The 15,619-nt window shown below is 41.3% G+C and overlaps 1 protein-coding gene across 1 annotated transcript in view; it reads right to left on the bottom strand.

Annotated features, from left to right (window-relative positions):
• Positions 1–1,308: 1,308 nt before the first annotated feature.
• Positions 1,309–15,619, bottom strand: part of SUPT3H (SPT3 homolog, SAGA and STAGA complex component) — a 292,661-nt gene continuing 278,350 nt past the window's right edge. Inside the window, 1 exon segment of the mRNA XM_074582049.1 lies at positions 1,309–2,834. Coding sequence (XP_074438150.1) covers positions 2,793–2,834 — 42 coding nt within the window. The 3' untranslated portion in view covers positions 1,309–2,792.

The raw sequence follows: 15,619 nt of genomic DNA, 5'->3' as shown, positions 1-15,619 counted from the left end.
ACAATTTTCAGGCTGAATTATTACCCCTGTTTTGTGGCTAGCTGGACTGAGAAACCAAAAAAAAACCTAGGTAATATAACCACACAGCCAGGCAGACACTGAATTGTGAGACAATCCCGTACTCCTTCAGATGCTGTGCAGCCTTATTCCTCCTGAAACTGGTTCTGTTTCCCTTCGTCAGGTAACCGACGTTAAATAATCGGCATAACCTGATTCAGTTACTATAAATCCTTGCTAAGAATCAGAACGATTTGCAAGTTGGAATCACACGAGCAAAAAGCTGCTCACTCGCAGCCGTTAATTGAAACTCAAACTGATTTTTATACGTGTCATAAAGAAAAAAAGCTTAAGACAAAATGTGTGGTACCAGCTTAAACATCCCTCTCTGCTTCTGCAGCAGGTAAAGTGGTGCTAAGACACACGCCGTAGGCAGCACCAGCCCGAGTGCTCTCATTTTTGTTTTAAAGCGTTAAAGAACACTCTGAAAATGAGAAAAAAAAAAAAAAAAAGTGATTACTTCCCAAAAATGAGAATAAGCTGGGTTAGTCCAAGATAGGGAGACATAACCTACCTTGTTTTACTCTAAATTCAGCTCACTGGCTTGTGTAGAGAAGTGAAAGGTTATTATATGGGTTTGCTGGGCAAACCCAGATTTTATAAATAATTGCCTGTCAGCCTGTTCAAGATAGACAAACATACAGCAGACCAACAAAAACATGATCTGTCATATTTCTGAGAGAAATGTATGTTGAGTCTTCATTCTCTGGGACTTTAAGTAGACCAGTAAAAAATAAGTGCCAGTATTTTCCCTGCTTATGCATATTTTAAAATGTAAAAGCTGGGAGAGATACAGCTACGGAAGGAATTTTGATTCCAGTGCCCGGTGCCTGAAACGGTTTCTTCTGTCTATATCCCTGCAGATCGAAACCAAATACAATAAATGCTGGTGTCCTTTTAAAAAGGCTGGATGTTTACAGCAAGCGTATAATTTTCCGTGATTAAGGACGCCAAGAAAAATAAGAGTGATGATAAAAAGAAAAGTTTAATCATATATTTCAAGAAGCACAGATGGAACATCAGAAAACTTCCCCCCCCCCTCGTTTAATACACTGCGTCATACACATTACTTTTAGTCCTTTACACACAATTAATTCCAGAAAACAGAAGCGTAAGCAGGTAAAAGAAAAAAGCAATTTATGAATGGCGGCAATATTTGATGTACAAAGTTTTCACGTTTACAGTATTTTGGTTGCAAAGAGAAGAGACATTTTTCTCTTTATTTAAAATATATATATTTTTTTTTTTTTTAAAGTTTTTTGCAAGCAGGTCCAGGAAAGCAGAGCAACAAACCCACTTACAACCGACCACAAGAGCACACAGTGGGAGTAAAAATTAAGACCTCGCGTACTAAGCACAAAGGAGGAGGACGGCTGCTCTATATGAAAGTAGTATTTTGCTGATCTCCTCTCGATTCCTCTCGATCCCTTGAGTGCTCTGTCTTAATTTGAGGGTTTAACTTAGATTTCAAGCCTGGGCTGAGGGCAGCTGAAGCAAACCCAGGGGGTTCCACAGGGACACGAGCAGTCCGTGCCTGTAGATGCTGACGACGGGCCGAAGCACGAGCCCTTTTCTCTGGTCAAGCATCATCGTGGTTTGCTCTATATTTGTACAGTTTTTATGGGAAGAACTGACTGTGTTTGCGAAGCCGGCGGAGGCTGGGGGAGCCGGGGACAGGAAGAAGCGTAGAGAGAGGGACTGAGATTTAAAAAATGAATCTGAAAACAAACAACGCGAACTAAAATATTAAAGAAAAAAAAAGGCAGAAAAGAGCCCATTTCTTCTTTAACCAAATCCAACAGTAACGCTGCCTTTGTCAACACCAGAGACAACATCTGCTCCGTGCAGCAGACGCTGAGAAAGTACAGAACGTTAAGCCTTTGCCTAGAACCACTGAGAGTGACTCAGTTATTTAACTACTTTAGGACGTATTTTTCTGAATAGGGGCCCAATCCAGTACCAAATCAGTGCACGGGCTTTCCGTGATTTCAGAGAGCGGTGGCTCAAGCCTTAGGAGATGTAAATATTGAGAATTTGGGGCTGACCACTTAGCCTGTCCTTGGGTCTGCAAAAAGACAGGGCTCCAGCTGCTGAAGCACAGTGTACCTGAACCGTGTTCTGAATATCTTTGGATCTGAACTCGCGAGGTTACCCTCATCAAAAAGCCCCTTCCTGGATTAAACTGGGTGGCCCTGCCTGAACGCTTCAAAATGAGTTGCGAGAGATCAGCGGAAAATAGTGGAAATCAGTTTGCCTTTTTGTAAAAATGACAAGGAAAGCCGATAAAACCTTTACATAACCTAAATAAACCTACATAACCTGGTCTATCTCTGGCCTCTTCCTGCCCCATCCTGCTTTACAGAACAACATCTCTGGGAGAACATACAGCCTTCCAAACGCTTGAATGAAAAAACGACACATCATTTCAGAAAGAAGCTGACAGCAGCAAGTCCCCTGCAAACTTCAGCATTGTCTGATCCACATTCTTGTCCACCTACACCCTATCCCAAACATCCTGCCATTAATTAGCTAAATGTTCCAGCTAGTAAACAAGAATAACGATTGAGGGGGCTGGAAAAAGAGACAGAGTCAGCCAGCAGATAGTCACAACAAACCAGCCCACTCACTGGTACACGGAGACATCGGAGCTGGTATTTTTTTTCTTTCCATGGAGGGGGAAAAGAAAATCACCTTAATATAACACTGTCTTTCCTGTTGCTGCAGCCCCAGCCATGCTAGCAGGCGAGAAAAGTCATCCCGTTTCTGCGGTAGGCACTCTGTCAAAGAAAGAGAAAATCTGTAATGAATTATCACATCAACTTAAACAAGGGAAGAAGGCAGAGAGAAAGGCAAGGCTTTCTTCCTGTTTTGTAGACTATTCTGGCTGCAATCTAATAGCGGGCTTAATCTGAACATTTCTGGTGGGGAAGCTATAAGCAACCGCTCTGTCTATTAAAAAATCAGTGTGGTTAACAAGTGGTTAGCGACTCTATTTCGGGAGAGCGAGAGATATGCAAAAATGTAACATCCTATTTTGTTAATTGCCTGCAAAATAGATGAGGCCAAAAATCCACCATTATGCTGAATCTGTTTGTCCTTTATAAGCACGTGTTGTCTATTCACTATGTTCAAGAATCATTTCTAACCTATCTTAATAGTCTGTAAATTACTGAATAATTACAGTTTTCCAAACTTAATTTTTAGTCTGAGTCTAAAGCTATGTAAACAGACACTGGCACAATCTCCATTCCCCCAAAACCAAATTAATCTTAAAGACCCTCTGGTCAGTACAAAATAATTTGATATCCCATATACCGTAACCCGGGATCAAGTGTTTCCAATGGTAAAGCAGCCCAAGAGTTAAATAGCATTTGAGAAGAGAATTTTAAAAGATCCTGTGACACCGTCTTACTAAAATACCTTTCATGCATTTTTAACATCTCTTTCTGAATCAATATAGGAAAATATCCCTTTTTACCCCAGGCACACTGGAAACCTTATATTTTAAGGGGATATTCTCAGTTTAAAAATGTATTGCTTTTGTTGTGTGATATTAACGATATCTTCAAAAAGGAAAGTAGTTTAAATACTTTTGCTTTATTTGGTTCACCTTCAGCAGTCATTTAGTTTTGAAAAAGAAAATATAGTCACCTACTTCATTACTGTTAGTGCTCCGTCGGATTTATTTTGTACCTCTTAAGTTCAAGCACTTAGGAAGTGCCATATATAACTACCATTTTTAGTGGCTCTACCAATTTCCTAATTAACTGAAGTGAGATCGGTTTCTCCTCTCTTAAACTAGAATTAGCGGAGTATCACTACGAGCAAAGGAGAACCTCAAACAGCTTTGTATATAAATAGGATTTATACCGAACGGTAAGGAAATGGTTTCAAAAACAGCAAGCGTGTATTCAGAGAGACATTTACAGACACGGAACATGCAAAAGGAAATATGTACAAGATGTTGATTACAGCATCCTTTACATTAACACCATACCTCCATATAGAGATCTAGCAGCATATGCCACCAAAGTCAAAGAGCAGACTATTAGCTCTGGGATGTATAGCCAGTCATCAGACATGACAGTATCACCGCAAACAGAAAATAAAAAAATGAAAAAAAATAAAAATCCGAAGACTCTACACCCAAACACGAAATGCACAAAAACAGCCTAGCCAATAATTTTGAAAGGATCCAATATATTCCCACAACCACAAGCAGCAAGGCCAAGGGAGTTTGGATCTGCAGCTTGCCCAAACCATTATGGCTGGCATTTTGAAGTCGATGCAAAAGTAATGTTTTTAGCTCTTTGACCCCAATATTTTTAGAGAGCTTTATAACCCACGTGACAACCTTTAACACATAAACAAAATACTCAGGGCTATTGTGCAGTTTGCTCGAAGATAAATGAACCCGAGTATAAAGCTGGATCCACATGAAAGAGAAAAGGTTGAATTTTGCGAAAGGAATTTTGGTTGCAAAGCATAGTTGGGCTTGGCTGGGCTTACCTGGGAAATAATGCAGTTTAACATTTTCCAACATGGGCAATATTATACGCTCAGTTATAGCCCTAAAAAGGTCACTTTAGAAGCAAGTTTCATAGGAGGGAGGATAACACCTTCAGAAAGTTGAACACACCCACCAGTCTATATTTAGCAATATATTATAACTAGTGTGGCTATAGTTAGGATCGAAAACTATTTCCTACTTAACTCCCTGTTTCACATACTTTAAACTTTCTGAAACATTTGCCCTTGGGCTGAAATTTCCTCTGCTTTAATCTCTGCCCGAAGTTCAATTTCTTTGGAAAGAACCAACAAAATTCCTGAAGCCATTTTTGAAGTTCACCAATAATGAAAACAAGGCATTTTTCCTTCCCAAGCCAGAGAAAGCGATTCTGATATATGCATATTTTATTACGGAATTTAGCCATAAATTGAAGCATTTTACCCAGAAACAATCTTTACCTTCAACCTCAGCTTAAAGGTAACTGTTTTGAAAATCAGTATTTCAGAGGAGAAAGTTTGATTCATCCCATTCCATAGCAAGATAACACTTTGTTCTTATTTTCATACATTGCTAGATAATAAAGGTTAACCTCCAAAATGCTTTTATGCATAGCAAAACTCTTTTACAGTCATCCCATAGTTTGGAGTTATACCATACATCTTTAAGACATATACAGCTGAATTTGTGAGACTAAAAGACGTATCTTTACATGCCAAGAACTGTGAAGAGAAGCAGCACGATGTTTTTTATAAAACTTATATGCATATGTGCCCTTGCAAGAGAGAGTTTATATGTATGTGGCAGTCATTTAATGTGGTTTGATATAACGTAAAGAGTTTGGATGACACTTTTGGGTACTTTATGCCACTTTGGCAGTATCCAATTTTATTTTTTTTAAAATATGATTATTTGTCTCAGAATTACAGATAGAGGATGATGCAGTCTCTTGATGTGGGATTAAAATGGTAAACCATAGCTGTGTCCATTTTGGTGGGTACGTCTTGCTAGAGCCCAGTGTCAGGAGATAACGGAAGCCCATGGCCCCTCCTGGAGCCCTTTTTGGAAAAGTGTCTACTGCATCCAAATTTTTTGTGTGCTTTCTCTAAACAATTACTGTCGACCAGCCTGTGTTTTGATTTTTCCTGCTGTGGGCTGACTTTTTGCCATGGATGAAGGTCCGTCAGCCTGTTATCGTACCCGCTATGTGCACTGGTGGTCAAGGGACCACCTTTTAGACATGGGAAATCACCTAGCTTGGCACAAATTACACAGTGCACCTTGCCAGGATGGATTTCATGCTCTGAAAAGTTGATAGAACCTTATTTGGCCAATCTAGCTCTCACAGAAACTCTTCTTGCTCCTTGCTATCATATGACAAGATTTTGCATCCCCTTCTCCAACGTCATTAAAAGTGAAAGGAGAGATTGCTGCTACCCACAACCAGAGGCTGAGCAGGCTGGACCAAAGGGAAAGCAGAAACACGAACTTCATCTTGCCCAGTCCACTCTTGCCGTTTGCTCCCATTTAGGGGAGAGGCATAAAGATTCTGCTGCTTAGTCCTCTCCTTCCCAGTCCTGACCCCAGCCCGTCTAGGCACCATGTGAAGAACCTTCTCATGGCTTCTCAGGCATCCTCTATTTGCCTTTAGTAGAGGAACCCTACCTTGAAAATGTTGCTCCTTGAAGTTATCAAAGCACATTGAATTCTGATATGAAGATCTTCTCTGGGAATGCTATCGTTATTTAATAAATGAAGGTAGGTTTTTTTCCAGCAGCCTGAAAGGAGGTACGATGAAGCAGAAAAGATGAGCCGTGTTCACTGCTGTCAGACACCTAAAAGCAAGACCATGCTTTGCCCTTAGTTTGGTGAAAGAAGGGAAAACTAACAGCTCAAAAAGGCAACCTGTAACAAAAGGCCTTGGTCAAGTAACTCCTCAAATTTCATGCAAATCGTCCATTTTCTACTCCCTTTTTTGGTCCCATGTCTCTCCTGTACTGGTAGCCCAAGGGAGCGTGTTAAGAAGCACCACGAAGAACTGCTCCATGAAGAAGAAACTCCTGTCCCTACAGTAGGTCACATGAAATGGAACAGTTTACTGAAGAGGTCATAGAACCAGTTTAGGGGCAGATAATCACGTGTTTATTAACACAAGATATACCGAAGCTGTGATTTACAGAAAAAAGTCCCAGCCAGACCTGAAGATGTGAGTACTCCTCAATTAGGTAACATATCAGATTAGGAAACTAAGACTTCTGAACAGGCAGCTTAGCTAGAAATGGTTTCCAGTTAATATTTTACCCTAGTGAATAATTTCACAGCTGTAGCAACGACGAGAAAGAGAAGTTTTGTCAAGTGAAAGAAACAGCTGTGATTTTTGAGTGGACAGACGTTTAATTCTTTTTTGGGATAAAATTTGGAAAGTCTAGGGTAAAACATCTCCAGCGGGCATCCTAGACACTAAAGTTTATTGGGCCAAATTCTCCTTTGGTTTAAATCTGCAGTTCTGCTTACATTAAAAGCTGAGGCACAATGTCATACCACAGGTCTGTTGTCTCGCTTAAAGATGATAAATCCTGAATTATGGGTCTGGTATAAGCAAGTTACAGAGCAGCCTTTTTAAAACTTGAAGTCTCCCTTTCTTGGTGTCCTCTTGCATGTGTGTGGGCAAGTGGTTTAATTACAATGCAAAAAGTGGAATGGCAGACAGAGACATCAAAATCAAAGAGCAAGTCCTGGCTGAACTTCATTAGCAAACATAAATACAAATAGGCACATCTTGTTTGTGACATGCCACGGTCCTTCCCTCCTTTGGTAATTTTACTCTATTCTCTGATATTTGCATAAATGTAAATCGAACCATATGACTTGAACGGGCTTATGATAGGGGAATCATATGCAAAACTTCTTTTCATTAAATAATTCTCTTCATGCAGTCTTACAATGTTACTGTGAAAATCGGGGAGGACTGGATCTCAGACAGTGAAAGGCTTTATTTAAGAACAGTGGAGGGAGCCCTGCCCTTTAAATAAGAGACATTCTTGGATCAGACACTGGCTGGCAGGATGGAAAAAAGGATGTAGCATTAACTTTCATTCCATTCCAAATAACCTGGAACCCATAAAACACAAAGATTCTCTACTTTTAAATCTGCTCCTTTTCTCCCCGTGTCTTCTTTCCATTTTATTTGGGGAATGCTAACTTTGAAATTTCATTAGCCCTCCATAATATCAAACAAATCATCCTGGACAGATTCATAGCTCTTTGTACATAAAAACATCTACATTAAAACCCCTGTGATTAAAAGGTTACTCCTCTAATTTTTCCCAGCCTGCATAGACAAACCACATGCAAAGAAGTGTCAGCTTATTTAGAGATTAAAATAATAATTAGTTTAGGAGGCAAAATACAAGCAACATTGTTTAAAGAAGAAAATCCATATGTTGTTTAGAATTAGCTGCTTCTGTTTAAGTTTAGATAGATTTGTTTAGATATAAACTCTCCTTATTAAAAGTGCATACGTGTTACAAAAGAAATATAATGGGTATTTCTCTCTCCAATTTAAAACAATAGCACTGAAGGCTGTAATTCTACAAACCCATCTTTAATCAGTGGCCAAAGCACAGATGTCTGATATTACTCAGAGGGTGAGGGGACATTTTCTGTATATAATGTCTAGGACATGGTCAATAATGAATAACAAATCCCAAATATCTATCTATGAACACCCAGGTTTAGTAGCTTATGAACTCGTAGGATGCTCTGGATGGCCTGCCACTCGGTATTCACGAAATCTCATGGATTTCATTTATGATGGGGCCAGACCAATGTGCTGAAAGTTACAGCATCCGTTTATCCATACAGTAACGGTCCCTTTGGAAGCACAACCACATCTGTGCTTAAGCTAGCCCCCAAGAAACCGCAGTTAGGTGTAAGAAACACCAACAAAACAACTTGATTCCTCAGGTCGGTTCCCGGAGTCTTCAGCCACCCAGTGAGACACCAGTGACAGCAGTGGCTTCCGCACTGGGAAAGGAACCACCTTTCACAGCCACCTCCAGGAAAGTGGCCCAGATCACCAGCACACTTTACGTAGGCGACCACAAACTTCACGCGCTGATAAAAGCCCTGCCTCAGTAAACCACCCTTCAACGGCTTGTAACAAAACGCTTTCCAGCAAAGTCAGTTCTGGGCTTTGGCTTACCTTTTATCTGCCAGCGGCGTAAACTTTTTCAATAATCACATAAAACTATGTTGCTGTGTCCAAGAACAGGATATATCCAGGATCTATCATCCAAGTCTGTTAAAGAACATAGTCTAGATCTCAACTACCCAACTTTTTTATTGTTGCTCTCTGCCACTGGGAATAACAACATTCCCAAGGCTGATGGAAACGTAGGATCTCTGAAAAAGAAGGACCAAATGGATTTCTCAGACACCTCATACGATACCACCAGTGGAAGGAGAACAAAATGTAGGGCTTGTACTGCTGTCCTTCAGCTCGTTTGGCCAAATTTGCGATGCTGCAGTTAACTAGAAAATGCTGTTCTCAGGGCTGGGCTGGTATTATAAGAAAGAAAAACAAGGCAAAAGGATCATGGCTTCTGTTGCAGCAAGAACTGGGGTGTGGGAGTGGGGTACCAACATCTGCCAAAAGAAAAAAAGAACAAAATTGGTAGGGAGAGAGAGAGATCATTTTAAGTTTCTCAGAGGGTACTGTAAACAGTGAAGGAAGGAAAAAATGGAACTATAAAACAATACTTGGCAGCCAGTTTTGCAAAACAAACATATTTTCTCAAAGTTCTTCCCATCACTGCCACCAACTTTAATAGGCTTTATTTGTCTGAGAGCAAGAAACCCTTTTTAATTGTCAGAGAAAAGGCGACGCTGCTTAGCACACTGATAGAAATTCCTCTTCTGAGCCCTACTTCAACCGCACACTGCTCCCCGTTCACAGTCAGAGAGAGGAATTCCTTCCCCCAGGCTGCAAATCCTGTAGCTGGGCTCCATCACCACCCTTCCCTGGACCGAGGGAGCAGGCTGTTGCTTCTCCTGCAGAGCAAGCCGAAATATGGCAAGTTGTTATTGCCGTGGGTCTAGGGGCCCACAACTGTCTGCCCATGACATGCTACTGGCAGAGCGCACAGCAGGTCTCCGTGAGGCACCAGACCTTGATGGGTACGACCTGTTGGACCCCAGCGTGGTTAACCTTATTCCCCCCACCGCGATGGAAATGGCGGCGGTTCCTGAGTATCCCTGATCTCCTCATGAGCATCGCAATTATTTCACTAACAATTTTTACCGCCTTACGTCAAACTGGTCAAAACCCTTTGAGTTGCTCAGAGGCCAACGTCTCCTCTTCTGATGTGTCTCAACTCGCTGCTTGAGCTGTACGGCAGCAATAATGCGTACGGGCAAATTTATTATGTCTGAGAAAGAAGTTAAAGCAAGAAGCCCTGAGAGGTACAAAGAGAAGGCTGTAGGTATGGTTAGATACCCAAACCTCTGGTTTATGACTCAGGGCACTGCACAGTCACAGCACTCCCATGTGAAAATATACCACTAAAACCAAAACCTCCTTCAACCTGAGAGTAATTCAGCATGAAATAATCTGGATGGCTCCCTTTCTCCAAGGATGGTGGTTTTTGGTTTTGTTTTTTTTTTTTTTTTTTTTTTACTTTTTAAGGTTTCCTTCTACTGCTGTAGAGGCTCAGGGGTTTCTCTGTAGGAAGTGACAGAAGAGGTTAAATTCCCCCTCCGTGGCACTGCTGCTCATGGGCTCAGCATATGATTTTTAGCGAATTTATTTGGAAACAATATGGTGTGGTACAGTCGTCTGAGTACAAGGGCAGGAGCCAGGGCTGGGCTCTGCTCCCAGCTCTGACACTTACTTGCTGTGTGGCCTCAGACAAACCACTTAATGTCTCCGTGTTTCAATTTCCCCTGCCTTTGAAACAGAAATACTGTCACCCACTGAAAACCCTTCTTGAGGGTCGCTTGATTACAGAGCTAATACACGGCGTTTTGAAAACACTGTATGCTATTCCGTAATTATTATTTTCATTACATTATATCTTCCATTGTAATGACTGAAATACCAGATGTACAGAAATGCATGCTAAAATTGGCAGTTATTGGATAGGAGGAGCGGGTGTTACTTTGAAATAAATTAAATTATTTGGGCAAAACCAGACAGTTCACCTACATTCTTTTCCTGAAACGGTTGCAACTGTAATGAAAGGGAGCATCTAATGACATTTTGCAACACACTTCTCTTCCCCCACCCCCTGAAAACATCCTGTGAAGGCCCTCCGCGGAGGGCACAGCATCTCCGGTCTCCCTTTGATTCAATGAAGCATTTGCACCGGGGAAACGAGAACCCAACCGACAAGGCAGGGCAGAGAGAGTCAGTCTGTAAACAGAGGAATTTTCTCAGGCTCCGAGGCCCTTTGCTGGTGGCGGCATTCGGGTGCGGCCACTTCTAGCCACGCTCTTTACTGACGGATGCACTCCGTCTGCCGCCGGGCGCCCGCACACCGGAGCGGTGGGAGGTAAGAGGAATTAAGGTAATGCATCAGCGGTTGCCAGTGAAGGAGATGGGAAGGAAAAAAAAAAAAAAAAAAAAAAAAAAAAAAAGGCATTTTAAAAAAAAAAAGGCAAAAGAAATATACTATTTCAATCAAAGTCTGAAATTTGTAGAAGCGGTTTTGGTCTCAATATAGAAAAAATATTTATCCAAGAAACTCCTACTCGGGTGCGAACATCCTACTTCTAGTGGGATTTTGTTTGGCAAAGTGCTGTGAAAGAGTGGAAGCTAATACAGAGCATGTCTATAAACAAATATATTTATTTAGTACAGATTGACACATTCACTAGAGTATTTCAGTGATTACACGTGTAAAACTATTTCCTATAGTGGTTTCCTTTTGTGATTCTGCTAATTTATTCAATCCACCCCATTTTCATGCATTGAATGTTATGAGCCATTTCAGCCACCCAGACTGAAATGCGCGTTTGGAGACTACACGCCTGTTTTTTCATTTCATCATCTACACATAATTATTTGGTGATATTAGGAATTTGAGCTCGAATGGAAGCCAACCAACATTTTAATAGCTTAAAAATCATACAAAATGAAGTCTGCCCTGAGGTTAATGAATAAGAGCCAAATCTTGAGGCTCTCGCTCAGTTTTTACTCACTCCTTATTCAGGCAAAAGTTGAATCAATTGTAGTTGGGCTGATTAAAAACAGAAGAACATATATTTGGACGTTTCTCTCAGGTAAAACTGAATAAATTACCCAGGATTAGGCTGCAGAATGGCATCCAATCGATCTTGCACGTGTATTTCTGCAACACGCTGGAGAAAAATTCCAAGTGTTGCAGCAGTTTAACCGGTTAAAACAATATTTTAGCAGCAGAATAAATTATTATACACTACCCAGTTTTATGACATTTATATTAGAAATAGCCCCGAATCAAAATACGTTTTTCTGGTCCCTCCTGAACTTCTGAAGACCAGGATCAAATCCAAACTTTAAAAAATGGCCCACAAAGTATGAAAGCCACATGCCATTATCGTTCAAAACAAAGCTCCATCCCTAATTTGAACTATAATCCAGGCATATATTGATACAGCTATTTGGGTTTTGATGACGGGAAGCATTTATAACTTAGGCAATTAAAGGTTATTCTTTAATTATATGCAAGATGTCCTAGTCCTTGTGCAAAGGATGCAATCTGCCTGTAAAAAACATGAAGCAGAGCAGTTAATTCCTTTGAACAGTTAACACTTTACTTGTAATTGGTGATAATCACAGGAAGATGCTCCTCCCTTAAAAAACAACCCGTTTTAGTATTGGCCAGCCATGGCAAAGTAATGACACATTTATCCCATTCAAGCCAGATCTAAGCGTGAGGATGTGGAAAAGAGAGCAGCATGAAGAACAGATTTCTTCAGTATATGCAAAGCGAATACAAGAAAGAAAAAAAAAAATAATCGCTGACGGGAAGGATCTGGTCATCTGTGAACACCACCAGATCCCCTGACTCGGTCTGTGTGACAGTGGCCCTGCTCACCATCTCCCGACAGCCTGCAATTAGGGTCTCAACGCTGAAACATGCCGAGCACATTAAGAGCTCGACTGTGGGTGGCTTCATTTGTAAACGAGCAAGTGGGGAGACGTGAAGAGGGCAGTCTCCTCCACATCGCCACCCGCTCTGCAGGGCCTGCTCCTGCTGCCCCAAACCATCCCCCGGAGGCGAGTGGTCCTGGGTCTCTGCCCAGCAGTTCTTCACTCGCAGGACAGACAGACTCCTTCACGTATTTAGACAGGGGGCTAACGAGCACTAACAGGGCTAATGGCACGCTGGTCAGCATGCCAAGACTGCTCAAAGCCTTGCAGGCTCCCACAGAAGGCAGCCTCTCCAGAAAAGAGCCCTTGTTGCACCTTCTACGAGCTTCTGGCGAGTTACGAGCTGCAAGGATGTACCAAGAAACTTGGGATCCCAAGGAAGGCCAGGCTTTTTTTTTACATTATACTTTTTAAAAAACATTATATTCACATTCCAACATTGATATGTTGGAAAAGCTGGTTGATGAGGCAAGATGAAAAAACATGAAGGATGGATGTCTCTAATGTATGGCTCAAGTTATCTCTAACCTTTCCAAATCTCTTTCTGTCCATCCATTCCTTACCTGCCTCATGTCTTGGCGAAATGAGCCATCCCAGAGACACCATATGGTTGCTGAGAATAGCAGAATTCCAAGTAGAATTCCAAAATGTCCTTCCTAGAATTGACTAAACATTCCTTTTGGTTGTTTCTCATTGACGGGTCTGTGGAGGGGGCAATAATATTTATGTGGTGAAGAAAATGAAATGACTAGGCGGACTCCGAACTTTCACGCTGTGCTCCCTCTCCACAGACCCACTTATACACGCTACTTGCTATGGCACACTTTACTTAAATGAAAAGTATTTTCAAATTCTAGGACAGAAGAATGCCATTAACAATATCTCGGCAATCTGACCCATCCCACTAAACTCTCTCTTCTTCAGTAGCACATCTCATCGTTTTCTTTTGCATCCAGTTTTACAGAAGACACACATTTATATGCACATCTACAAAGCTGATACTTGTCTGAAAACAAACTGGCCGGGCCATGAGATTCTTCTGGCTGATTGCCACTGTTCAGTCATTAAATAGAGGCTTACGAATAGGGAGATGGATTACCCGCTTGTAACTCCATCAAGGGCTTTTCATGATATCGCAGCCCATATTTTTTTAATAACATTGAGGAATATTTAAATCCTGTATGAAAGTTTTTTCATAAGTACTTCTTTGATGTTAGAACATTTTGATTTGTGTGCATGCTGACACCAGAACAGCTCGATTACTGCATGTTCATTTATCAAAGAGTGCGGGGTCGATCCCGTTCGGATGCGCGATTATTGCATCAAATACATAACATGCGCTAATCATGCTGACAGCAACACCCCCACTTCCGATGGCTGGAAATACAAGAGCAGTAAATAATTACTGTAAATGAAGAGATAGTTAGGTCTCATTAAAGGTTATTGTTACTAAATCAATAAAAGAGTTTATACTAAAAAAGGAAGAAAGGTGGTAGGGGAGTTACTGAGCCCCAAACCTAGAACACATTGCAGTTCCTGGTCTTAAAGCTAATGGGACCCGGTGGATCCCGACTTCAGCAAAAAGCGAGTGTGTTGTCTCAGTCACGTTATTTATTGTGATGGTGTAACTCCCTTTTTCTTTGTTTCTCCTCTTCCCCCCAGCAGAATGGCTGCTGGTAAGATGGGAATGTCAGATCCAGGTTTTTGGCTCTCCAGTAGCTCTGAATTTCCTGGCTTTTGTGGACTGAAATCAGACTCTTAACGTCACTCATGTGCATTCTGTTTTGGGTAATTGACATTAATTTTTAGGTTGCATCACCGACATCAATCAGTGCTGTCCTCCGAGGACTAGAGTTAAGGGGCCACAATAAAAGGGCATGATATTGTTTCTTTTGTTTTATTTTTGGAGCACTTTGACTACTCTATACTTTGCCAGTTGATGTTACATTCTTTCTGTGTGAGACAGTGTAAAACATTACTGCCTGTCTCGTTTAAAACAATACTTTGGTATTACGGTAAAAGGCTCTAGAGGCTGGGACAGTCACCCCCGGTAAAAATTCAAGTTGATACCTTTTGTCTGCGTAACACTTTGAAGAAACTATGAAACAGCAACCCATTTCTTTAGAGAGAGATATGTTGCCCGTTACAGATGTTTTCCATATGGGAAGTGGAAGGTCGGCCCCTTCCCCCTCCACTCATCAGTGTTCTCACATCGTAGAAGGCATCTACAAAGACAACACGGCTGTAAATGATATTGCACAGAAGCCTCCATCAGCACGTCCTGTAAATGAACAAGCTGATTTTCATTGTACAGGGCAGGAATATGCACCACTGTAGCCCATTTATGGTGGGGATTTTGACTCTTCAGCTTCCCATTTTACCAGTGTACTGCAGAAATACTCTGGGGTAAGTAGTCAAGAGAAGCCAGACTAGGCTTCAGATGCTAAACTGATGAAATGGAAAAAACAGATTAAATTAGTAGAGATTACTGCAGATTATCATGATGCACCAGCTGGTGGGTTCAACACCATCTCCCTCAAATCCTTATGGGTGGGAAGGAAAATTCTCTCTCACACATGATCATGATTTTAAGGGGAGAAGAATCTGGGGCACCTCAATGGGGCTAAGACCTACTTTTTAGGCATTGGTACAGAGTCATATACGCAGGATCACAGGTACACCTTTGTGACAGATAGCCTTTGGGTGAAGAATTGACCTGTTGCCCCAAATTTTGTGTTACTCCTACCAATAGATAATGCCAGCTACAATTAAAATGGACTTAGAAGCACAGCTGGACTCTAAAGAGAGCAGAGCTGTATTTCCACATGTTCAGCACCTGTAATGGGAATCACGTCTTCAAAAGATCTTAGAGCTCCAAAGCACCATTTTGTCATTCTTACAGTCTGGTTCCACAAAGTTCA

Source organism: Larus michahellis, chromosome 3, assembly GCF_964199755.1.
Source record: "Larus michahellis chromosome 3, bLarMic1.1, whole genome shotgun sequence".
NCBI classification, from domain to species: domain Eukaryota; kingdom Metazoa; phylum Chordata; class Aves; order Charadriiformes; family Laridae; genus Larus; species Larus michahellis.
This window is presented reverse-complemented; position numbering and strand designations above follow the sequence as displayed.